The sequence below is a fragment of the Pieris napi genome, chromosome 18 (assembly GCF_905475465.1).
Source record: "Pieris napi chromosome 18, ilPieNapi1.2, whole genome shotgun sequence".
NCBI classification, from domain to species: Eukaryota; Metazoa; Arthropoda; class Insecta; order Lepidoptera; family Pieridae; genus Pieris; species Pieris napi.
Window position 1 is genome coordinate 5,909,126 of NC_062251.1, and position 27,127 is coordinate 5,936,252.

Sequence of the window (27,127 nt, forward strand, 5' to 3'; positions counted from 1 at the left end):
CAAAATAATGTGGGTGTTGAACTGTTGACGGTTGAGTGCCGAATAGTTCCAAAGATATCGTTTTCTTTTCTCTATTTATAAATAAAAACAACTTCAGACGTTCCTGTGCTATTTATATCATTGCAAATCATTCTATATCATAATCCTGTGAACTATATATAATTTTGTGGCTCAAATAATGCGTTATATCTTCCTAACTACTATTTTCAGTGTTGTGTTTGCGTATGAAAAAGATATGACTTTTACTGTACAAGCCGGTAAACAAGACTGTTTTTATCAAAAAGTACTTCCTAATGAAATAATTGATATAGAATATCAGGTAATAAATAAACTTTTATCGTTAAACTAAAGTATATACTACTGGGCCTAAATCGAATAAGACCGGCCAAATCTGAGGTCTGATATCCTGTAACTACAGAGGCATTTAGTTATCACGCATTAGAGTCAGTTTCGATAATAACTTGCTTCCTATGTTGCGTACATAATTGAAAAAGAGAAACCAAGAGTTACAAACCAAAACTATATTGGCTCTTGGATTTACCAGACCATCAGACTGGATCTTGTATTCAAGGTCTGCCACAATAGGTTAAGTAAAGAGTTATCTAACTAAGCTTAAAAGAGAAGACACAAATAAAAAAATTGAATTAGCAACACTGATAAAATATCGTTTAATTAACTGTAATAATGACTACTGATAACAATGCTAATTCTATGTGTACTTGAAGTATTTTATTACTTGGCCATACAGTTATTATTTAAAATAATTAAAATTCCTCATGAAAATAGATATCTTATCATATTCTATACGTCATTATATTTTTTTATGGCTATTTTAATTACTATCATTGGTTTATATATTTATGCTGTCTGACACAAAAAAAAATTACTGCAATTTTGATTTACAGGTAATTGATGCGTCACACGGTGAGCTGGATATATCATTTCAGCTCACAGATCCTGTAGGAATGATTATTGTAGCTGATTATAAGAAGCCAGAGAACGCACACAGACATACATCTGTGCTGGAAGGGGATTATCGATTCTGCTTTGACAATACATTTAGTACTTTTAGTGAGAAGACTGTAAGTATTATTCGGAGAAGGAAATGACATTCTTAACAGGGACTTAATAATTTATTTATGTTGGCCTGTACCTGTGCCTTTTCAGTGCACTTCGGCTGAGTTTTAAACACAGTTGAGATTTTCAGTGTGGTCAGTAGGATTTCTTTTAACTATTAATTTAAATTGAATTATTTTTATTAGAAAGCAGGGTAATGTTCCTGCATAGAAAAAAATAAAAACAAGCACAGATTTTATTGTCTTTGATTGACATAACCTTTACACATTTAAAGAAAAAACTTTTTACCGGATTAAAGTTATGTATTATTATAAATTATAAATCGAACCAACTCCGGGGAAATAAATACAGATAATGCAACTTTCTATACAGCTGTGATACTTTTTGACATTCAACACCTTTTGTCTTCAGTCACCGTGACCACGCACGCTGTAAAGCACGCGAAACGTCGGATAAATTTAAAATTATGTTAAATAATTGTAAATTTATAATACAAATACATAACTTTAATCCGGTAAAAAGTTTTTTCTTTAAAAGCACAGATTTCTGTTTCTGTTTCATGATCATTTGGTAATCTAATAGGCAAGTAGGTGATCAGCCTTCTGTGCCTGACGCACGCTGTCGACTATTTGGGTCTAAGGCAAGCCGGTTTCCTCACGATGTTTTCCTTCACCGTTCGAGCGAATGTTAAATGCGCACATAGAAAGAAAGTCCATTGGTGCACAGCTGGGGATCGAACCTACGACCTCAGGGATGACAGTCGCACGCAGAAGCCACTAGGCCAACACTGCTGCTCCTGCATATAACCAAAGGGTTAACTTTATCCACTGTATTTTCACCTAAGCTTAGATGACTCCTTCACTCCAATACATTTTAATCTCCTTCAAGTCATAATTGGTGCTAAGAATCTCTTTCTTTCTCTCAAAAATGTTAAGGAAATAAATCCTTTAATTTGGGCTAACTTTTCCCGCACTCAATTTGGTTCCCATTTTAAGTATATATACCTGGCAGATCACCTACTAATGGTTCATATCCTAGATATAAGGTACACAATGTTCACAATATATTTTGAAATTTATGATAACGAAAATATTTTCAGGTATTTTTCGATTTAATGATAGATAATGAAGATTCACAAAGCAAAGATTATGATGATGACAAGGAAATGGAATTAGGTATGTAATTGTAGTTTATCTGTTTCATGATATTTTGTTTTTTTTATTAGGCAAGTAGGTGATCAGCCTTCTGTGCCTGAGCATCATTTCCTCACAATAAAGTAAAACACTTCACTGTCCGAGCAAGTACTAAATATACATACAGAAAAGTTGAGCCTTAGACCTCAGGGATGAGAGTTACACACTGAAACCTCTCGAATATCCATATACCAAAACCCAAACTAAAAATATATTATTACATACTGTTTTAATTTTTTTGCCATTATTCATATTTATCAAAAATACATAAACACTATTCTTACAGAAGCCATAGAATAATATTAATTACATATTCTTGAACAGGATTTATAATATCTACAGTAAATTAATAAAACATCAACTATTTGGACTATAGCATAATGTATATACATATGTTGCAGCTAACTAGCTTAATAAGCTGTTTAATCAACAACCTAGCCTCTTAACTAAACAGCCCTGTTTAACTAGCGGCCTGAAAGATTTTCAGGCAGTTGATCAAACAGCTAGGCAAATGACTTGGTGTGATGACTTTTCATTACTTGCTTAGCTAACTGTTAATTTAAATTAAGTTCCACTTTCTGCCACTCTCAAACTCGAAACTAAACTCTTCAAACTATCAATATGGCCTCGGCAAACCACAACTTTGATGATGTTTTCCAAATTTTTATGAAAAACATCAAGTACAATGGAAGAGTGTAGTGACAATAATAATGTGAATTTAGCTGTGACTGACACAAGCAATTTAATTTTTAAAGAAATATTTGATTGTCTTTGATTAACATAACCTTTACACATTTAAAGAAAAACGCTTTTACCGGATTAAAGTTATGTATTATTATAAATTTACAATTATTTGACATAATTTTAAATTTATATTTATTTAATACATAACTTTAATCCAGTAAAAGCGTTTTTCTTTAAATATTTGATTTCCAGATGTTTCATCTTTTTTATATTTCTGTCACATGGTCACTCTATCCTACGAATGGCTTAACTATTAGCCTGTTTATTAAAAGTTTTAACAAACGCTTAATATCTTTCAGGCCGCTAGTTAAACGGCGCTGTTTAGTGAAAAGGCTGTTAATTCAACGGCTAATTAAGCTAGTTGGCTGCGTGTATATTCTCCAACTTTCTATATATATTATTTGCAGGTAATGCAGCTGAGACATATGTTATGCGTGTAAGAGATATATCAGAGTCGGTCACACGTGTAAAGGATAATGTTTCAGCTGCCAAACGGTTGCAAGAGTTGCTGTCAGCCCACGAGGCAAGAGATAGGAATCTCGCCGAAGATATGTGTGATCGGTAAGTATTGAGCATTTATTAAATACTAGCAGACCGGCCACGCATTGCTGTGGCTAAGGTTTTTGTTATATTACATAGTAGCAAACTATTCAAGGGAAACGGTAGGAGAATACCAGTCATGGGGACCACCATGCATTTTTGGTGGTAATGCCATTAAATTGTAGCTTATGTGAAACGTTGGTACTTTCAACACAGCGCCATCTATTAGAATTGTGACTATCAAATAATAAACAAATATTTTGCAAAAAAAATAATCTTGCGGCTATAAATTGAGATGTAAGCTATCCTATCTTTTAAGCTGCATCAAACTACACACGGTGTGCAAATTTGATTGATATCGGTTCGGTAGTTTAGTGAGTCCATAGCGGACAAACAACGTGACACGTAATTTATATATATGTATTAAGATATAACTAAAACTTTACTTATCTAATATATAAAATTCTCGTGTCACCATGTTCGTTCCCATACTCCTCAGAAACGGCTCGACCGATTCTTATTAAATTTTTTATGCATATTCAGTAAGTCTGAGAATCGAACATCTATTTTTCAACCCCCTAAATGCTAAGGGTGGTTACACCCCTAAATTTCTATTTTTGTGACAATTTTTTTTCTGAAGTCAATGCAACACATAAGATTTTATAGCTTCCAAATATAAGAAAAATTCTATCAATCCATAATTATTATTTAAAAATGTGTTAAAATTATTTTCATTTCTAATTTAAATTTCGAAAGTAGTCAGATGTCAAATATCACTAAACGCGCGAAAATTTCAAATAGCGCAACCCCAGCGCAACAGCGCAGTTAGCTGTCTTTGTGGTCGTGAGAGATTATCATACCATAAAGTAATTACCATGAAACGATTACCGATATTTGAAAATCGATTACAGCTGTCACAACTACACTATGAAACCATAGAGCTCGCTTTCAACTGTCATCCTGTATTCTTTCTCAAGTTAGTAATTCTTTTCAGGGTGCTGAAGTGGTCGCTAGTTCATATTGTTTTTATGTCACTCATCGGGGTTTTCCAGGTAAATTCTTAAATATCACTATAAATATACTAAAAATCAATATGGAACAACCAGTTTCTAGAAGAATTTTTTTTGGATTGTCATTACTTGTTCCTGTTATAGAGAAATCATCGTTAAGTACGTCAATATTAAATCTATATTTCAAGAGCGGACACATAGTTTTTTCTGTGTTTGACATTTATTCTTAAAAGGCCGGCGACGCACTTGAGAGGCGGCGATATCACTTTACATCAGAAGCGCCTCCTGCCCGATTGCCCTTTGTTATATAAAAATAAACAATTGACAGCGTCAAGACGAGATTGGGATTTGATACAAACATCTGTTGGTCATTTCCTTTGCGACTTAATGAGCGAGAAAATTTATGGACAAAATTTTAACACTGGTGTTATTCTTTTGTTTAAAGGTGTACTTCGTAAGAAGTCTGTTCGAAGATTCAAGCAGGAGTTATAAAAAATTTGTTCCTCACCTATAAATACCAAAGATTTTGTATTTATTATAACCGACTTTAGGGTTTTAGATTTATCATGGGTAAATTAAAAAAGAGCTGTCTGAGTTGGACACGATGTTATGATATTACACGCTTACTTACAATTACAAAATTCTGCGTACCCCTAGATTTTTATATGAGTTTAATAATTTGTCTAACTCATAGAGCTACAGATAAACAACATGTCATTAAACAAAACAGCGATCACAGATAAAGCAACTCAATTGTCTATTAATGAATGTTACAGAAGATCGTCCAATGGCTCAATACGATAGCAGTTATGATAAAATATCCATTATTATGTGTCCCTAAATTCTGCTACATTTGCGATAGCGAAATAAATTCAAGATTTGACGTAATATTTCGATAGATATATCGAAGACGTCATCTTGTCACCTAGTGATGTAATTATTTAAATTAAAATCCAGTAAATAACATTAAATATATTCCTTATTTCAACCAAAAATATACGAAATGGCGCGAATCGCGCGTCAAATGCCATTTCACAGTTTGACGTCTTGTGTATGACGGATTATATCCGTCAAATTATACTGTGTTTTAGACAACATTACAGTGACACAACGGTATTTTTTTGTGGTGTTAGAAATATTTGCTAAATAACGTAAATTTTCCCAATAGTCCAAATAATTTTATTGTAGTTTAGAAATGCCATTTTATAATTTTACAAGCCAAATGTCTATCCTTGTTCCTATTCACATCACAGATAACCATCCACAGGACAGATGTTTGATCACATAGTTAATTATTGTCGTTTATATACGTAATTTATCTAAATGCACACAAAATATAGAGTTTAATTAGAAAAATTAAAAAATTTCTTTATATGTAATTAAAACCGGTGAAAGGGTCAAGTCAAAGTCAGTTCAGGTTTGACAGTTCAGGTTCATAGCGATGCTAAGTTCTGTGTATTCATAGACAAGTTTAAGGGCTCTTTAAACAAACAATACGTAATTTCTAATAGGTATTTTTTAAAATTAATATTTTTAAATATATGGAGTTCGCCCTTAAACTTACCTAAGAATTTCTATTCTGATTAATTACATCATAAAATGTGAAAACTTGGTACTTAGTCACATCTTTATTTTTAGTCCAATTAATGTATTACAGAGTATGAACACAGATCGCCATTCTCATTATACATTATAAAACCCACTGTCTTGGCCATTTGAACAACAAGCATGTAAACTTTGAGAGAAACGAAGAATATTAGTGATTAAAAAAATGTTTATAGTCTGTGCGTAAGAGCACTGGTATGGCAGTTATACGTATTAATGTAATTCTTGTTTGCTGCGTCACTGCGTCAAGCATTCACAATTTAATTTTAAGTATCAAGATTATGATCGAACTATAATGATGTAACAGAGTTGTCGACATGAAAAAAGGTTAGTACGACAGCGACCTCGTATCCCACGACGGTACTCGTTCCGCACAGACTAACATAAACCTTCTTATAGAGTATAGAGAGGGCGGGAAAATAGTATCTTTTCAAGATATTTGTTTTCGGGTTAAATAAAACCTTATAATGTGTAAGTTAACCTATACACTGATTTTTCATTCCATAGAATTCTGACATTTCATAAGTGTTGCTACTAAAAATGTTCTCCACCGAAAAAGGGACAAATTTAACCCATTTGAGGGCAATAACAAAATGATTCGTATTTTTTATGTTTTACCTACAAAAAGGTAAATCTTAATGTTTACTTACTCAAGTGACCTAATACAAAAATAACAAATATTTCAATATCACGAACAATATATCGAATTAACTTTAATTACTTTATTTTATTATTTAGCCTGGCATCATTGCAATTCCATTATCTTTACTTTTGCGTTTTTTACTGTTTGTAATGAAAAGGGACGTAATTTTCAGTCGCCGTAAAACCGCTTTTAATGTGGAGCACCGCACTTAATAAAATGGATACATTCACTAACAAATAAAATGTATATTTAGAGTAATATGTTCTAACTCGTATTGAAATTGAAAAATGTGCCCGGCCAAAAAGGTTTGTAATCTCTGACATGTCAAAAAATGATAAATGTCACACTTCTTCGGAATTTAAAATCAGAGTATAACTAGTTATAAAACAATCGTTAATTTGACAGAATTGTTAATACAAAATGAAACTTAAATATAACAGGGTGTTTTTGTTCGTAACACTTTAAAAAATATAGACTAGATTGATTAATAAATCGTAGAATAAATAGTTTTTTTAGATTGTTTAAAAATGAGGTTTTACTTCAAACCTATGAGTCCTATATAGAAAAACATAACCAAAGTTTTTTTTAAATGATTAATTGTATGTCTTGGTAGGTTTTTACTTTTTTACTGTATGCCCAAACTCGACAGCGTCAGGTACGAAGGGATATCATTTATAGAAGAATTAATGAGGGGAACAAATAAAAGAAAATTGTCAAAAATTGTATATTAAAACTTAGCGCATAAAAATGTACAAAATAAAAAAGAACAAAATATATGGTGTTTTCTTTTTTTTCATCCTTAAATATAAATATCATAGCTATACAAATATACACACGCGGCTTCGTTTGCATGGAATTAATAGTATCTCTTGATTTGGGAGTTTCTCAGGACTTTAAATGTAAATAACGTAATTCGTGTTTAAATCAGTTATAGAATATATAAGTTATGTAAACATAGTACTTCAGTTAAAATATATAGTTTTTCTTATAGTTATCTATACAATTTATCGGTGTTGTCTAGATGATGTGATTTACACATAAATACGCAAAACATCGCGCTCGTTTTTAACGACAGATTCAAGTTTAAGCACAAACTGTCAGCTGTCAATGGTTTTTGACATACGGATTTTGACAGTTTTTAATTTTGGTTAGGCTAGTCTTATCTTTAGTTTTTTATTTAAATCGTACATCGATTCTTTTTAATTCTTCTAATTATTGTGATTAGATTAATAGACACTGCATATTATTTTTTTGGGTAAGACTGCGGGAGGTATGTCAAGATCCCAGTACATTTTAAAGTCTCACTTCTGAATTTTACTCTCTAAGACCAGACCTAGCCGTTAGTGTATTAAATTTGACATACGAATGTTTACAACTATCGACTTAATATCACCCTGAATCTTACCCATACGATGTATAATTTTCTCTATAATCTCACAGAATTAAAACATTTTGCCAAAGTGCAACCAGCCTGGCTCACCAATTTTTATGTTTATTAGTGAACCAAACACTTGAATCTCATTATTGCTTTAAGAATCACAAATTAAAATATAACCTCCAAAAATGGTCTGTGATAAAAAATGTTATTGAGCGTCAGCCATAGATTTGACAGCACCGTTAGTCAAATTGTCCATGCCTAGAGTAATGTTAGAACCAAATCGTTTAATCATTTCAAACGTCGCTAAATTATAATGTTTCATTAAACTGTCATAAACATTGGCCACTTGCACCACTGATGGGCTGTACATAGTTCCGGGTTTATTTTTAATATAATAGCTTATATCCTGCATTGGGTCTTCGGGTATTCTTGATATGCCGTAATTTTCATAGTAAACCGAACGCTTTGTCAACCTTGGTTTTACCGCAATCCGTATTATTTTGACAGCTATGCCACCATGTTGCTTTTGAAAAAAATGCCGCTTAGGCTTTTCTACGTAAATCTTTTTCGCTTTTAAATTCCTTTTTTTCGTTGGCGGGCGCAGTTGTATGGACTTTTTTGCGAAAACGTCACGCTTTTGTATTGATTTCGTGTTAATTTCGTTTTTTACTTCGTAACTGTTGGATTTTATGTTGATGTCAGAGTTATCAGTATTCCACACTTTATATTTTATGTAATTTTTAACAAAGTTCGTCATTTCATTGTCTACTGACCGTTTTTTTATATTATTAGTAAGTTTTGGCGCGCGTTTTGGCAATGGCGGACCATTTTCCACAGACTGCATAATTTCTAGAGAGATTGTTGTCTCTGGGATTGTAGTTGTTGTCATTTCTTCCATTTGCATTGTACTCGATTCAGTGGTATCTATAAAATTCAATTAATAATTTAATAAGTCTGTGTAACAACACTCTAAATTACTATAGCTTATTCACTCTAGTATACACTATATTAATATAGGACCATAGACTTTACTGTCAATAATGCCACAGACAATGCAATTACAATTAGGAATTATCGAAAAGAACTAGCCCGCAATAAAATCAAAACAGATTAATACGTTTTAACGATGTTTTTCTGTTCCGTACTTTCAGTATTTTCTAAATATAGAACTTACTAGATTGATATTCGCTGGGATCAGGCATATAGCCAGTCAGCTGCGCCAGTTGATTCAAAAACCAGGCTAGTTTCATCAGAAGCTCCTCTTCCTCTTGCTGAGCTGTATCCTAAAAAAATTGTGAATGTTAACAAAAAATAATAGTGTCGTGAAATCAACAGTATCACCAACGACATGGCTCTGTCAACATCAAAGCTTCATTTTGCGATGCAGAACGTCGTGGTACAGATGTTAATATATAAAATTCGAAAAAGCTGAGTTTCGGAGTTCAAGGCAAAATACAAAATACCATCCGTATCACCTCGACGACCGTCGTTCCACGTGAGCGTTTTCTAAGGCAGTTTTTGCCCCGCACCACCACTATGTGGAACCAGCTGCCCACTGAAGTATTTCCGAACCAATTCGACTTAGGGTCTTTCAAGAAAAGAGCGTACTAATTCTTGAAGGGCCGGCAACGCATTTGCTAGCCTTCTGGTAATGTAGGTGTCCATGGGTGGCGCCATCACTTAACATCAGGTGAGCCTCCTGCCCATATGCCTCCTATTACATAAAAAAAATAGAAACAACGCTCACAAGGTCGCCAACGCACTTGCGAGCCTACTGGCAATGTGAATGTCCATGGGCGTCGCGGCGTTATCATTTAACATTAGATGAGCCTTCTTCATTGCATCCTATTACATAAACAAAAAATAACATCTCTTACTACCCTTAAATTTGCTTAAAAATCGCAATTGTAAGTTTTTGGGCTCATCCAAGCTCATCATCTGCAATATACCAATGAGGCAATGATAAATACCTTATCAGCAAACTTCCGTTCCCTCAGCTCATTGGTGGCCCAAAGCGCCAATTCGGACAACTTTGTGACCTGATCACTCGCTGCCATTATACTCCTGCAGAGGTCTGGTTCTGATGGTACAGCTGGATCATTTTCTGGAAGCCAGGTTGATGATTGGGTCTGTAAATTAATATAAATGGATACTTTAGGAATGAATAATATACTTCCTTTGATTCCAAATGGTTCCAGATGGACGGGTCATAAACGGAGCTCCCATGAAAAATGAAAGACGGAAAACGAAAAAGACATCGACCACGCAAGCGATGGGAGGACGAACTGAAACTAACAGCCGGCTACAACTGGAGAAGAGTCGCAAAAGATAGAGAACAGTGGAAAGCGTTGACGAGGTCTTTGCCAAGAGGCACACCGAACTCCGAGATATACTGGAGTGAAAATATATTAAAGTTCATATATGTATATAAAATTACAGAGTTTCGGAACTAGGCTATATATCCTTTGATTCCACTCTTCTTGTTAACAAGTCCTACACCGCGTCTATCATAAAGTACTGAAAAAGCTGAAATAATGAAAAAACAAATGAAATGTTTAATTTTTTTTTAATGGCTCTGGCACGATTTGTGCATTAGCCAGCGTCAAGTATAAGATTTTTATAATTCGTGCTTGTCTTTACAAATTCGACCGTGTCCTCCATGTACGGTTTAAGCACACGCCCGGTACCGCACAACCCTCCCAAAGGCCGAGAACAAATTTAAATTAAATTAAAACTTGCCCTCGAACCGGGAATCGAACCCGGTATCCCTCACCTAGCTGCCACTTAATAAGACCGCTAGGCTATGAGGCCCCCTATACTTCCTTTGATTCCAAATGAAATGGTCATAAACGGAGCTCCAATGAAAAATGGAGCAAAATATTGACGCAATGGTATCCTAGAGACGGAAAATGAAGGAGAGGAAGACGACGCAAGCGATGGGAGGACGAACTGAAACTAACAGCAGGCTACAACTGGAGAAGAGTAGCAAAAGATAGAGAACAGTGAAAAGCGTTAGAGGTCTTTGCCAAGAGGCACACCGAACTCCGAGATATACTGGAGTGAAAATATATTAAAGTTCATATAAGTGTTTATAAAATTACAGAGTTTCGGAATTTAAAGGCTATATATCCATTGATTCCACTCTTCTTGTTAACTTTTACAAAACAGGTCCTACACCGCGTCTATCATAAAGTACTGCACGAAATTGATTGCTTATTTCTTCTAGGATTATGAAGGCTTTGTTACTTTTGCAAATTGAGATATAGAGTATACGCTGATTTTTAATTCCGTAGAATTCTGACAGCTATCATTTTATGACATGTCAGAGATTACAAACAATTTTTGTATTAGGTCACTTGAGTAAGTAAATGTTTAGATTTAACTTTTTGTAGATAGAACATAAAAAAATCGTCGCATTTTATTTTTGTTGCCTTTAAATGGGTCATTTGTCCCTGTTTCGGTGGAGAACTTTTTTAGTAGCAACATTTATGAAATGTCAGAATTCTACGGAATTATAAATCAGAGTATAGCTACTTTAGATAATATTTCATACAGTGGTATTTGACAGTGGTTATTTTGACATTGACAATTTATTAATATGCGCTATAATACTCACTGTGGTAGGTACGTTGGTACAGTTGTCGAGTCGCTCTCGATAATGCGCCATCGATTTCCGCAGCCCGTCCAAGTATATACTGCCATTGTTGAGAACTCCATGTATCTACCATGAAAAATGTACAATTTTTATTAAAAAAACAAATTTTTTTTGTTTATGTGTGTTTATATGTGTGTGTACTCTTGTACACGTGTTAGAAGTTCTACTTCTTTGGCGTAACAAGATAAACATCTTTTTAAAATTTTATGTTTCGCCTTATTCTACGTTTATTGAAAAAAACACTAACAATAGAAAAAGGTAATTAATACATTGAAAGTTTTATTATAACATTATCTACTTAAATTAAGTTTATTTAAATATAACAAAAATTTTTTTTGCATAATTAAAGAAATTGACATTTTTCATTTTAAAATGTTGACTATGCTAACTTCAGTGTCGGTTTTTTGTGATGGTCTGCGGGTGTCGGTTTCTTGTGACGGTGTGCGCATCGTAAAAATTTACTCTCATCACATTTTTCCTTACGCGCCAAAAATAGTATAACTTCAAAAACCCGTCTCTTGGGGGATAGGACCGGACGCTACGTGTGTAGACATGTTAGTTCTGCCTCGCCTCTCTCGGATAAGCACAAAAGCTGCTGCGGCCGCAGAGCGGCCCTGTGATTCTGTAACTCACTTTTACTCGCTCTCAAACTCAAACTCAAAATATCTTTATTCAAGTAGGTAACCAAGTACACTTTTGAATAGTCAAGTTAAATTAATCGTAAAATTACATTTACTACCAGTTCGCAAGTCAAGGGCGTAGAGCGGGTAAGAAGAACTGGCAAGAAACTTTCCGCCACTCTTTTTAATCGCCAAGTATTGTCATACAAATTGTTTGAACTGGAGCAATTCAATCCCAAGGATTAGGATCATTTAAGTAGTCCTCAAATTTATAAAAAGCTTTGTTGATTAATTTTCGTTTAACGAGGACTTTGAATTTATTTAGTGATAATTCTCTAATTGCGCTTGGGAGTTTGTTGTAAAAACGAATACAATTTCCATATAAGGAGTGGTTTATCTTTTGGAGCCTGGTTGGTCGTACACTCAAATTAGTTCTATTTCGCGTATTATACTGGTGAAAGTCACCATTTGTTTTAAAATCGTTTATATTTTTTTGGACATACAACAAGGCTTCAAGAATATATTGACCAGATAGTGTCATAATATTTAATTCCTTAAACTTATTCCGTACCGACTCCCTCGGAGAAACACAACAAATCAGTCGCGAAGCAGTCATTTTATGATTTGGCATTCTGATAAACAATAAACTACAAGCTCCCACCTTTTCAGAATGCCAAATCATAAAATGACTGATTCGCGACTGATTTGAGAGCGACCGCCGATCCGAAAACCGCTGTGTGAGTTCGAAAAGTGAGTTACAGAATCTCAGGGCTGGAACAGAATAATCGGCAAAATATAAGTGTCTTTGAACTGGCAGCTAATTCCACAGAGTGATGCGTGGCCTTAAAACTATCAGTTGTGGAACGAACGTCGAGGTGATAGGGGTAGAATTTCGTATTCTGCCTCGACGTCTTATGATGAATTCAGTTGCAAGTACCGAACCAAAGGAGTGGTTAATTAAACACTAATAATTTAAATATTGCGTGATTAATTAAATAATTATAATTGTTATTCATGTGAGACGAATGTTCTGCTTACAAATCAGCCTTCTATGCCAGAATCCCATTTGGGTATAATCCCAAAAAGCTTATTGAATACAAGGAGGACAATCAGATACTTATGTATATGTTATAGAAAGGATATATATGTGAAAATGACATGAGAAGTTATGAACGTACAACCATGCAACTTCCTCAATAGTACCCCGCAATATCGCACCTCAACTCCCGAGGGGATCACGACACAGGGAATCCTAGTGGGAGCTAGTGCAGTTTCTCTTTTAACTATACATCCTTTTTATCATGTATAATATGTTTATAATAGCTTAGGTATAAAACGGTGTGTTTGAATAAGTTAGGAATAGGAACACATGAATGGTTATGAAGATTAAATTCCGTTTAAAAATAAAAGAGTCTAAAGGAATTATTTAAATCTACACGTTTTACAAAATTCGCTTTAAAATGCGCGTAAATTCGACCATTATTTTTTATAATCGAAATCAAATAATGTCAATTGGTGCAATAACATTGTTTAAAACTTCGAGATTAATGGATTTGGTAAGTGAAAAAATAGAACCCAAGACCAGAGTGTCTTCCCCTTAATAGAGACCCTTAAGTAGTGTTATTGGACACTTTCTTATTAGACCAGTGCAGATAGCCTTTAAAAATAATAAAAAGTGAAAAAAATTACAGTAGGATGAAACCCATTAGAAAAGCAGGGGAATATGATCAAAATAATAGGAAAAATAAATTACGGTCGATCTGAGGTCGGGAAGGGGTAAGGGGGGGAGGTTTAAGGGTAAAAAACGGTTTATCTCAATTTCCGGCAAAACTAAAAGTCCTATCGAAGAAAACTAAATGGCAAAGTTGTAGGTCATAAAAAGATCTACAACTTTTAAATTCACAAATTTTTCACATAACCTCAAAATTTTAGTGGTAATCAAATAATGGGGGGGAGGTTTAAGGGTAAAAAACGGTTTATCTCAATTTCCGGCAAAACTAAAAGCCCTATCGAAGAAAACTAAATGGCAAAGTTGTAGGTCATAAAAAGATCTACAACTTTTAAATTCACAAATTTTTCACATAACCTCAAAATTTTTGTGGTAATCAAATAATGGGGGGGAGGTTTAAGGGTAAAAAACGGTTTATCTCAATTTCCGGCAAAACTAAAAGTCCTATCGAAGAAAACTAAATGGCAAAGTTGTAGGTCATAAAAAGATCTACAACTTTTAAATTCACAAATTTTTCACATAACCTCAAAATTTATGTGAAAACTTAAAAAAACCAACGTTTTGGTTTTTTATTTCTATCTTTTACAAAAATTAATTTTTTTAAACGAAATTTGGTGAAAACTTACCTTATTATGTCCCAAATATACTGTAATTTATTTGATTAAAAATATTTATTTTTTCACCTTATTTTGAATTAATATCGAAAAAACACCCTAATTTTCAATCGAAAATTCTGACGTCAAAATTTTCAAAAATTTGGTGAGCTTTCAGTTCGTTGAAATCTCTACTTTCCTATGGTAAAAAAATATATATATATATTACCATAGTAAATCTTCTCAGAAAATGCAAAAAATCGTATGCAGTAACGCCCAGACCCGTCATCCCCTTCCCTACTTCTGTTCTGTTCAAAAAGTTGGTTTTTTGAATTTTTCACAAAAATTTTGAGGTTATGTGAAAAATTTGTGAATTTAAAAGTTGTAGATCTTTTTATGACCTACAACTTTAAATTATTAATGTAATTTATTTGATTAAATATTTTTAATCAAATAAATTACAGTATATTTGGGACATAATAAGGTAAGTTTTCACCAAATTTCGTTTAAAAAAATAAATTTTTGTAAAAGATAGAAATAAAAAACCAAAACGTTGGTTTTTTTAATTTTTCACATAAATTTTGAGGTTATGTGAAAAATGTGTGAAAACAAAAGTTGTAGATCTTTTTATGACCTACAACTTTGCCATTTAGTTTTCTTCGATAGGACTTTTAGTTTTGCCGGAAATCGAGATAAACCGTTTTTTACCCTTAAACCTCCCCCCCTACCCCTTCCCGACCTCAGATCGACCGTAATTTATTTTTCCTTTCATTTTGATCATATTCCCCTGCTTTTCTAATGGGTTTCATCCTACTGTAATTTTTTTTGGTTTCAAAAATTATCGGCACTGGTCTATATGTTAAATATTAGTAAATTAGGTTAGATCAATTATTTATTTGTCTTAAGTTAGGCTAGATATTCCATGATGTCTCAGTAAACACGTATTTAAAAAAGAGAATAATAGATTATATTTTAAACATTTATATTATGTAGCGAGCAGTGTTGGCCTAGTGGCTTCAGCGTGTGACTCTCATCCCTGAGGTCGTAGGTTCAATCCCCGGCTGTGCACCTATAGACTTTCTTTCTATGTGCGCATTAAACATTCGCTCGAACGGTGAAGGAAAACATCGTGAGAAAACCTACATGTCTAAGACCCAAAGCGTGTGTCAGGCACTGGAGGCTGATCACCTACTTGCCTAGTAGATTGAAAAATCATCATGAAACAGATTCAGAAAAAGCCAAGACCTAAATAGGCTGTAGCGCCACTGATTTATTTATTAATAGATTATTTTAGAACGAAATTAATTACCATAAAAAAGTTATTATGTATTAAAAATATTGATATATATTCTCTCCTTACGAGAAACAATCCCGACATGCAACATTTTAAGTATGTAATTATAAAATAACACACCCGTTTCTCCATATAACTTTGATATTCAAGTTCGCTGCTTGTGTAGACGTCCTCCAAATCCCTTCCTAGATTTTCAGAACTCTGATCCGTCACCGATTCCAAATTCAACTCGTTCATTGCCGCCAAATCGACTGTCCAACATGACACTTGCACTGACAACACAAATGTCAAGGCCACGGAAATTTTGACAGATATCATTGCCGCCATTATTGGAGGCTGCATTGAAGACGTTGCGTGGAACTAACACGCAAAGGTATACTGATGAGAAAACGAAATTAACACACAAACGGATATGTTTTTGTGTAATTAATAATTTCCCGCGCGTTCATTGTGCGAGGTGGTTAGGTGAGGTAAGATATCCGCATCCGTTAGGTTTAAATCTTTTTAGTACAAGGAAACGGAAGACTGAGTTAACTTTCTAATAACTAGGTTACTGTTTTGTATTTAGTGAATTTTTATTCGTCAAATACAATACATAATAAAATGGCCTCTCTTGTTTGGAGGAACGGTGAACAGCACTGCGATTCTGTAACTCACTTTTCGAATTCACTGAACTGACTGATTTGAGAGCGACCGCCGATGCGAAAACCGCTGTGTGAGTTCGAAAAGTGAGTTACAGAATCGCAGGGCAATTCCTTTAATTTAAAGGGACCTCGACCAGTCGATTGGCTTCTGGCCCTGTTAGGCATTTTTGAAATGAAACTTCTTTAGGCGCATGAGGGTAAAATTTTCGGATGAAACGCAATAACAATAATATTAGCGTCACGAAGATGTACAGCGTTTTTGTTGAAGAATAGGGAGAGATCGATTGAGACCGATTGAAAGAGAGTGAGAAAGGGCGAATTCCATGGAGTTCGTTTAGTAGTTACATATTAGAATTTTTAACTCTCTTTATTTGGGAATGGGTCATTATAAGTTAAGAGGTAATATGTTGTATGAAGTGACGACATGGCATTTTTTTATTTAATTATTCTTTTTTATGGAAACTTTTAAGTTGAAAACGTTTACAAAGTGGCCAGTCAATTTGATGGTTTTAACTCGTTTTATAAGTGAACAGGGTAAATACTCAGTACAGTGTAGAGACAAAATGCACAGGGGAGGATAGTTTATGGACAGGGAAGACAGATGGACATATTAAAAACAGGGTTATTTCTAAGAATCAACTTTATTTATTTATTTTTATTATATAGATATACAAATATGTACATGGAGTGATCCTATACTGGTACATGATCATCTATTGGGGCTTTTACTATAGTAATAATTAATTTACAAAGAAGTTTCACTTCTGACATGTGTGCTTTGTACGCACGCACTTTTCTCTATGGTATCTCGCTGAATGGCCTTGATGGTCTTTTCCCATGACTAGTACAAGGGCGTCTCTTGCGAGTATCGAGCCGCGGCTTGGGCTGCAGTGGTGATATCACTTGGCTGATGTGTAAGACGGATGCTCATTGGAGTGAAGAAGCAACTGACCTCACCATCCCTGTTCTATAAAAAAAACATCTTCCGACTAGAGTCTTTAAAAAGCGACTTGGTGTATTACTTTTGGAAAAAATGTAATATTCAATAAATGATTATTTGAGTGAGACACTGTAGTTGATACAAATTTAATAAAGTATGATATTATGTACGATACAAATAATTTAAGAATTGACCAATTCATATGACTAATAATGTAAAATTCCTTTAAAGACAAATTTGCGCGACATTATGAGTGGCAGAATATGCGAACTTACGATTGTACCTTACACACTTTTGTACCATATTCTTGCAATAAATAAATTATTATTACCACCTTCAATTAAATATAATGGTTTAACGGCGTGTTGATAGAAGGAAGAAATCATGGCTTCGCAATGTTAGGGAGTGGATGGGTATTGGGACACTAAAAGAAGATGGTAGCATACTTTTAACAAACTCAAGAACATTCACTGTATATATTATTAAGAGATGAAAATATTTAAGTGGATAACAGTGGGAAACGCGAACGCCGCACATATGGGTATTATACTTACAAAACTAAATTGTTGTGATTTTAGAATAGTTAAACATTTTTATGAAAAATATTCAAAATTGGATAAAAATGCATATTTTTTGATAACGTAAATAAAAACTCGTATTCGTACTTGCAGAACACTCGTCTGCTTTCAATAATGATAGAGCTTTTATGAGAAAGCTGTCCTGTTGCTCTTTATCATAACTCTACTGCTGCAGCTCAGAAAGGCATCCGAAGTCAGAAGGAGACTCATCACGAGAAGGAGAGATTCATCACGTCTTGGGAGGCAGTCCTCGAAAATTTCCTGTCAAAGTTTTGCCTATATATAAACGGAAATGTTTATTTCGAGATTCTGCAGCCTCCCCTGAAAGTTGGCCGATTGGAAGGAGAGCATTTTCTTTCTGCCGTGGATCGCAGATATTCTGAAAATTTTTCAGTGTCAATGCGGAACCCACTTGCCAGTACTTCTAAAATTACTTTCAGTTTTTGGCCGGGTCGTAGGTTTTGAATATATGACTAATCATAATATACTAGTTTGTTTGTCGTTCTCCTAATTTATAAAATTTGTGCTGTCATGTTTTACTTTGTATTATATTTTTTATCAGTGAAACTTTTTGTGAATACTTATGTCCAATGTGTTTATTTTTACTGTATAGAGATGTATATGTTTAGTTTCCTTAATAAATAAATATAGAATAGTATCAATTTAATTCATAGTTTATATACCAATTACCAGTGGCGTTACCTTTTTAGGTGTGGGCCTCAGATTTCTGTATATTTACTTTTAAAAATGTCGAGTTTTTATTTTATATAACTGATGTTAAGTGACATCGCCGCCCACAAAAAATTTGGCGTTTAAAAAGCGTGGCGGAGTTTATTGCCAGTTCTTCTCTTCCGTTCTACGCCTTGACTTGAGAACTGGCAGTAAATGTAAAATTGAAAGCATTTAATATATATTTCCTTCTTACGTTCATAAGTGTACTACATTGTGTTACCTATATGATTTTGACTTACCACATTGCCAGAAGCCTCGCAAGAGCGTTTCCGGTCTTTTTTTGAAGGATAAATAACAGGAAAGTAGAAATAAAAATACATATTGTTAATACTTTTATTTTATTACTAAAACTTAATACTAACTTTGTGAAAGCATTACATAAATAATCATTGTTAAAATGTCAAACTGTCTAGCGAAAGAAACCTACGGGACACGGAACAATTATACCAGGAATTTCATATAAATGTAGTTATCCTCATATTATTGCTTCATATCATCTTATATGCCAATAAATGCATATAGTGGAGTAAGGCATTAGTTATTGTTGCCATGACAACCAACCCACGTTACCATGACAACCAACCCACGTTACCATGGTAACGAAATGACGCCATTTTCGAAATGATAACGTTCTTAGCTTATGAAACTTTTTATATATATAATATAGAAACTTTGGGGGCCTCATAGCCTAGCGGTCTTATTAAGTGGCAGCTAGGTGAGGGGTACCGGGTTCGATTCCCGGTTCGAGGGCAAGTTTTAATTTAATTTAAATTTGTTCTCGGCCTTTGGGAGGGTTGTGCGGTACCGGGCGAGTGCTTAAACCGTACATGGAGGACACGGTCGAATTTCTAAAGAAAAGCACGAATTATAAAAAATCCTATACTTGACGCTGGCTAATGCACAAATCGTGCCAGAGCCAAAAAAACGTTTCCAGGAATTCTATTTAAGACCTTGAACTTGATTAATTCGTCACATTAAGAAAACTTTCAAATTACCTATTGCAAATAGTTAAAAGCTCTGTCGGTGATAAAAAATTGTCAAAAAAAGGTATTTTAAAGTATTTATTTAAATTAAGAATTATAGTTTTAATACAATTTTCTAAATCAAAAATATAGACCATGTTTCACATATTCATTATCGGAAAGGTATTAAGATGTTTAATATTAGTTTATTTAAAGCTTAGTAAACGTTACCATGGCAACGTAAATACGCGACCATCTAGATCAATCCCAACACATTTGGTTTAATAAAAGCGGCCACAACCATCTAGATTAATAGCAATGCGGGTTGTCATAGCAACGAAGATCACCATGGCAACCACCGTTACCATGGCAACGATACATTCTAGCCCATTCGCGGTCTTCCCATGCCCCTAGCACCAGCTGTTGGCATGTCCCCGCTGCTCTTAACGTTCTTGATGGTTTCATCTATTGACAAAATCTGAAAGAAGAAAGGTTTGAGATTTTTGTCTAAATAAAAACGAACCGTAGCAAAAACGTCTTGTTATTGATAGAAACCAGGCGTAAATTTCTTAAAATCACCTCATGTCTACTATCAAGAACCTCACGGTGTATAGGTATTGACCGTTTATTTATAATCATTGGTGACATTAAGCAAAAAAGAAAGCAGTGTAAGAGCGCGGCCACACGATGCGGTAACGGTGCGGCACCGCACAGCAATTACTTCGAGCTATAGGGTATTTTACCCCTCCCCGCCTCGTCTCCCAGGTCACAAGTCCGGCGCGCTTGCGATGCGACGCCGGCGCAACATGGTATAGTAATTTGTATGTAGGATGACGGTGCGGCACCGTACCGTGAACGCATCGTGTGGCCGCGCTCTTAGTTTAGTTAAATGTGTGAGACTCAACCCTAATAGGACGTGCCTATGAACTTACAAAGTAATTGACCATGGCATGACAAACATCGACTTGTCAGGCTGAAGATAGAAGTAGAAACCCAACAAAGACTGACAAAAAAAAATGAAACCTATACAGTCATCCCCCCCTATAATTTCCGCACCCATATGACATGTTATTGACCCCTTACAACTCGATTTCCGTCCTCATATAACGTGGTATTTCCGTTCCCCTTATAAAGTGATTTGCGTCCCCGTATAACGTGGTTTTTCTGAACCCCATAGAATGCGATTTCAGACCCCATATGACGTGTTATTTCCCCTCCTATAACGCGATTTTGCCCTCATATAACGTGGTATTTCCGTCCCCCTTATACAGCGAGTTTTTCCCGTATAACGTGTTTTTTCCGTACCCCATAGAACGCGATTTCAGATCCCATATGACGTGTTATTTTTCCCCTATAACGCGATTTTCGCCCTCATATAACGTGGTACTTCCGTCCCCCTTATAAAGCGATTTCCGACCCCAGATGACGTGGTATTTATTTCCCTCTATAACACGATGACCGCGCCCCTATTGCGCGATTTCCGCCCTGCATATAACGCGGTATTTCCTTCCCCCTATAACGCGATCTCCATCACTAAAGTATGAAATTTATAATAAATTGTCAAGACCATAATTAAGTACCTTTGCACCGGTTAAAACTACTAGATTAAATTCGTGTTCCTAGCTTTTGAATTGTTAATAAACGATTTTACAATACTCCTATAATGCGGTCCAGGTCTACCGCGTTATAGGGGGGATTACTGTATACTTAAGCTTTAGAATGTTTCCCTTTAATTATTTAACTAATTTAAATCCTATTTATGTAAAGTATTGTAATAGTTTACGGTTTACGGAATGAATTTTTAACCTGTGCTGCTGCCTCAAAAGCGGCGGTGATAGCGTTAATCTTGATGATAGCCGGTTCCCAAACACAACTAAGGAAATTGTCAGCTATATCTTCCTTCTGAATGTCCACGCCGTACCAGACTTCACCTACAAATTCAATAAAAACTATTTAAACACAAAAAAAACATTAAAAAAAAAACAATATTATCAACAATTATTGTGTCCCGATATTTCTTTATTAACGTATAGGTCGGTTATCGAAAGCTGGCGCGTTCACAGTACTCACACTAATGCAATTTCACTATACAGTATGTTTAAAAATATGACTTTTTGCCAAGCTATATATTTTAGTCTACTCTGGTTTAAGTAAGGTTGGGTGGGTTGTAAATAAAATAAAAAAATAAAAAATGTGTCAAATACATATAAATATTATGTGCATACGTGTTACGTTGGTGGATCCCAAAGTTGTAAGCCCGACCAAGAACGTAAAAGAGTAGTTTGTGTAAATAATTTTTCATTTTTCTACATAAGCTCCATCTAGCTCAACACACTTCACTTTTACTTCACTAACTATTCTTTCAATACTCCTCTTAGAAACCCCAGACGCATCTGATGTCAAATTAAATATAACATTTTTTCATTAAACTGTTTTTATTAAGATGCTTAAAATAATTAAAAACATTGTGCACCATTTTACGAGATAGCCCTGGTAATGTTTAAAAAAAAGATCAATATGTACAGTAAAGATCAACATTTTAGTTTGACATCACGTCTCGCGCTTATTCACAGACACTACACAAGCACAAAGTGTAAATGTGTTGAAGCCGCCAGCTTTAGATAACATACCTATATGATATGGTAGAGTCTGGCTAATGAAAGATAATTGAATTATTTGAAAACTTTCCGATGGCAACACAGAATGTTATTGTCTTAAGTTAGTATGATTTATTGTCTTGATACATCATGCAATTACTCATTTTTATTTCTATTAAATATTTTTTCCGCTAAACTCTGATTCTGATTATTTCGAATAAACCTGTGTTTTGTAATAAATATAGTCATTTTAAGTATCCATAGTAAAAGACTAAATACGTATAGTATTTAATTTCATAGAAATACAGTTACTATCAATAATAAAAAAATAATAAAATCAAATCAAATATCAAGTAAGTTTAATCCACAAAATATATCAAACTTTTAGGGATACCATTTTTTTTAATTTGCCGCGCTTTTTCGTTATCTTCTTTCATTAGCCAGACTATATGATATGAATAAAAATATAGTAAAATTTAAATGTCACCTCATAAATAGTTTTGTCCTCACTGAAAAATCAGAAATTGGATCCGTGTTTATAATCATCGGTGACAACTCTGTTTTTAACTTTTATTCGAATGTCAATGTCATATACTATACTGTCAACTGTCAAGTTTGCTGACCCATCAGAGCCAACAATAAGAGTAATGACACGCTGATTTTTTGACTTATATAATACAATAATGCCTATGGGGGAATATTAAAAAAAATATATATTGTTAATTATCTGTCACATGTCAAAAGTGACGTTAAATTTATTGTAATATTGTGTTTGTTACTCTGTGGAAAGACGTGAGTTTTGGCTTGTCATTCGAATTTTTACAAGATTTTTATTACATTCGGATTTTAATTAAAATAATTGTTTTGCAGAACTTTTATGAATTAAACTCTAAATATTGTTTCTATAATTAATTATTCATTATTTTACTTATCTTCACATATTTGTAGTTAGTTTTGGTTAACTATTAGTTTTATATGTTTTTTTAAGGATAGAAAAATTGGAGTTTCATTCATGATAAGTATTTTATTGTTACGTCAAAACTGTGTAAATTGACGTTCCACAGTCGAATAAATAAGTGTCAACTGTCATCTGTCAACATCAACGTGTCAAATGGGTAATAAGCAAAAGATTTGTTACCTTGGTGATGCTTCTGCCTGAGTTTGTTCAGCAAATTGGTCGCATCAAAGCCTGCGTTGTCGCACAATTGCCTAGGTATGGCCTCGAAGGCCCTCGCTACTGCGCCAATTAAAAGTTGCTCCTTGCCGGCAATGCCCTTGGAATAATCACGCAGATGTTTTGACAGCTCCATGTCAATCGCGCCTCCACCTAGACATTATTAAGAAAACACTATAGTAGGGTGGAATGATCAGTGTTGGCCTAGTGTGCACCATCTATGTGCATTGCGAGGTTACCGATATACCTTAGGGAGCGTTCAAGTATTACGTAACGAATTTTGGAAGGGGGGGGGGGGGTCCTTTTGTAAAATGTTACGATGCGGGGCGGGGTTTGAATTACGCCTTATTGTTAATATTATTTTCGACTTTCCAGTACTGTAACACCCACATAATGGTAACTGTAACTCGTAAATAGTAATAGGTATAAAGAATCACTGGGTGGTCACAAAACGTTTTACTATTGGGTACAGAAAAACGTTACTGCGCGTTACGAGGGGGTCGAATAATCTCCAAAAATTGCGTGACGTAATACTTGAACGCTCCCTTAGACCCAAAAAAAAAGTTGACGGCGTATATCGGACACAGACGGTTGATCACCTACTTGTCTATCTAAAAGAACAAATTACCATGAAACAGATACAGAGATTTGAGGTGTGGCGACATCATCCCCAGCGCATCTTACCAATAGTTGGGCCGTACTACCTATACCTATTTTATAAAAAATGTGGACATTCTGTAAGTGTGAGAATCGGTTACTATCTTTCTAACCCCTAAGTGATAAGGGGTGTCCACCCCAAGATTTTTTTTAAATTTTTAGACAAAATTTTGTTTTTATTTTTTTATGATACAGCATACAAAAATACACATAACCCTTAAATTTTATCTACCCTCTGCGAGAAACTCCTATTTTTCATTTGTTAGTTAAGAACTTATAACTTGAGTAGGTTTATATTAGGGATGCATCCGATACCGATACCGATATATCGGCGATACTTTGGGTTTGCCGATATATCGGTATCGGCGATATTTTAATTGCCGATACAACGATACTTTTCAAATTTCGCGCTTTAAAAAAAGTAATGTAAACGCGCATCTTGTTTGATCCGGGGCGTGGGAAACGAGGCACGGACTATCTATGCCCCTCACACCCGCTTAGTCCCCGCGTATTCCATTTCGCTAGACACTTTAGTTGGTTTTTACTGCTATCGCGCGTAGTATTTTTTCAATACTAAATTAAATAAAATACAGAATTACAAAAATCTTATCTATGTTAATTTTAACTATTAACAGTTATTTATTTTATTTTAATTTAACTATTACTCTTAATTCTTAATTTTATTTACTAAACCTTTAATCTTATTAAAAGTTTGTGACTGTTTATATTTTATAATAAAAATTAAAATCATTAACCAAACTTGATATATTTTACCTTAATTTAATTTGAATTCAATAAGCATTAGTATCGGTATCGGTATCGGAATCGGCGATATTTCTATAAGAGTATCGGTATCGGTATCGTATCGGCAAAAAGGCGTATCGATGCATCCCTAGTTTATATAGAGAAAATTCACAGAAAAGCCTCAAAAGTTTTCATTCCGGAAAACCGTACAGTCTCTGGGGTAGCATAGCATAATGTTGGTATGTACTAAAAAGGTAGTCTAAGTAAAATCACATTAAGGAGAAACGAAGTCTGCGGGGACAGCTAGTATTTATATATAAATTCCAACATACAAATAAATTTAATTATTTTTCACTTTATTAAAATTATAAGTCAGCTACTCTGAACAAAGCTTATATGAATCCTAGCTAGTTATAAAAATTCCTTACCAGCAACAACAGCATCATTCTTGATGGTCCTTCGAACAATCATGATAGCATCATGAAGAGATCTCTCGGTCTCTTCCAAAAATTGTTCAGCTCCGCCACGGAGGATCAATGTACAGGTTTTAGCTGCAGGGCATCCTAAATAAACAAATAAATGTCTATGGTTACTCAAATACTCTATAATAAAGTGCGTGCGTCCAAAGTACACATGCCAGAAGTGAAACTTCTTTCGCAAACTAATTTTTAAGTCTTGTTCATATTTATACAAATCTAAAACTTTAGATTTTCGAGACTTAGAGGGAGGGAAAAAGGAAGATATGTTAGGAATTTAATGAATTTAATTGTCATTAAAATATTAAAAGTGTCGAAAATTGTTGTTGTGTCTATAGCTACAATATACTGCAGTAACTACTGATAGTACATAATCTCTCTAATCAAAGTTCTGACAGCATAAAAGCCATCCAAGTAATTTAAAAAAATACTTAGCTACCTTTTAACCTACATAACCTTTACACATTTAATGAAAAAACTTTTTAACCGGATTGAAGTTATGTATTATTATAAATTTACAACTATTTAACATAATTTTGAATTTATCCGAATTTGAATTTTTGAATTTGCGTGACGCTCCATCTTTTAGTCGAAACCAACTCCGGGGAAATAAATACAGACAAATAATGCAACTTTCTCTGCAGCTGTTATACTTTTTGACATTCAACACCTTTTATCTTCAGTCACCGTGACCACGCACGCTGTAAAGCACGCGAAACGTCGGATAAATTCAAAATTATGTTAAATAGTTGTAAATTTATAATAATACATAACTTCAATCTCGTTAAAAAGGTTTTTCTTTATACCTTTTAACCAACAATTCAAATATATGATCTTTCTAACTATCGAAGCCATAAGGCATACTTATTTTTTACAGTTTAATCTAGTTGACTGAGTCTTACTGTTACTAGTGAGATAATTTAAGACTAATAATTAAACATATGCTAATGAATATATGATACATATTAGAAAATCTCACCGTCCGGTGCACCATATTCATAACCTAAGAAAGAATTTGAATCACTGTTTGAACCTTGGGGTACACCATAATTTGTTATCTAAGCAAAGTATGGCCGTTTCCATATGATTTTGATAGACATAGTATCGTATGATATAATATGAATAGAGAGGGCTCAAGTATTTATACTTTGTTACTTTTTAAAAAAAGAATAAAAAAATAAAAAAGCAGGTATATTACGAATTTAGAGGGGAGCTTGTGAAACGATACGTACAGAGTTGCTACGCTCTCTTCTTGAAGGACGACAGGCTAACATACAATATTTAATGGCCGGCAACGCACTCGCGAGCCCTCTGGCATTGAGTGTCCATGGGCGGCGACAACACCTAAGAGAGCGTTCAAGTATTACGTAACGAATTTGGGGGGGGAGGGGGTTTTTGTAAAATGTTACGATACGGGGCGGGGATTGTATTACGCGTTATTGTTAATATTATTTTCGACTTTCCAGTACTTTACACCACATAATGGTAACTTTTAGGTATAAAGAGTCACTAGGTGGTCACGAAACATTTTACTATTGGGTA

General features: G+C 34.3%; 3 protein-coding genes across 6 annotated transcripts in view; 1 reads left to right on the plus strand and 2 right to left on the minus strand.

Annotated features, from left to right (window-relative positions):
* LOC125058280 (transmembrane emp24 domain-containing protein 5-like) lies at positions 1 to 22,609 on the plus strand. Of its 4 annotated transcripts, none has more exons than XR_007118366.1 (7): positions 1 to 319; positions 906 to 1,082; positions 2,177 to 2,252; positions 3,422 to 3,575; positions 4,549 to 4,606; positions 5,010 to 5,141; positions 5,180 to 6,328. XR_007118366.1 is itself a non-coding variant. In XM_047662333.1 (7 exons), the coding sequence occupies exons 1-6, from the start codon at positions 179 to 181 to the stop codon at positions 5,076 to 5,078; spliced, it is 675 nt and encodes a 224-aa protein (XP_047518289.1). In that variant the 5' UTR covers positions 1 to 178; the 3' UTR covers positions 5,079 to 5,115; positions 22,584 to 22,609. The 4 variants fall into 4 exon arrangements, 3 of the variants coding, with proteins under 3 accessions (XP_047518289.1, XP_047518290.1, XP_047518288.1); XM_047662333.1 differs by lacking the exon at positions 5,180 to 6,328 and adding an exon at positions 22,584 to 22,609 and having other exon boundaries at positions 5,010 to 5,115; XM_047662334.1 differs by lacking the exon at positions 5,180 to 6,328 and adding an exon at positions 22,580 to 22,602 and having other exon boundaries at positions 5,010 to 5,111.
* Positions 8,324 to 16,469, minus strand: LOC125058279. The gene is made up of 5 exons (XM_047662331.1): positions 16,202 to 16,469; positions 11,807 to 11,911; positions 10,161 to 10,319; positions 9,365 to 9,473; positions 8,324 to 9,114 (listed from the first exon to the last, which is right to left on the minus strand). The coding sequence occupies exons 1-5, from the start codon at positions 16,421 to 16,423 to the stop codon at positions 8,396 to 8,398; spliced, it is 1,314 nt and encodes a 437-aa protein (XP_047518287.1). The 5' UTR covers positions 16,424 to 16,469; the 3' UTR covers positions 8,324 to 8,395.
* The window catches only part of LOC125058278 (T-complex protein 1 subunit eta), a 24,312-nt gene continuing 17,204 nt past the window's right edge, over positions 20,020 to 27,127 (minus strand). The window contains exons 11-14 of the mRNA XM_047662329.1: positions 25,538 to 25,672; positions 23,673 to 23,861; positions 21,744 to 21,868; positions 20,020 to 20,415 (exon numbers count right to left, since the gene is read on the minus strand). Coding sequence (XP_047518285.1) covers positions 20,320 to 20,415; positions 21,744 to 21,868; positions 23,673 to 23,861; positions 25,538 to 25,672 — 545 coding nt within the window. The 3' untranslated portion in view covers positions 20,020 to 20,319. The remainder of the gene's footprint in view (positions 20,416 to 21,743; positions 21,869 to 23,672; positions 23,862 to 25,537; positions 25,673 to 27,127) is intronic.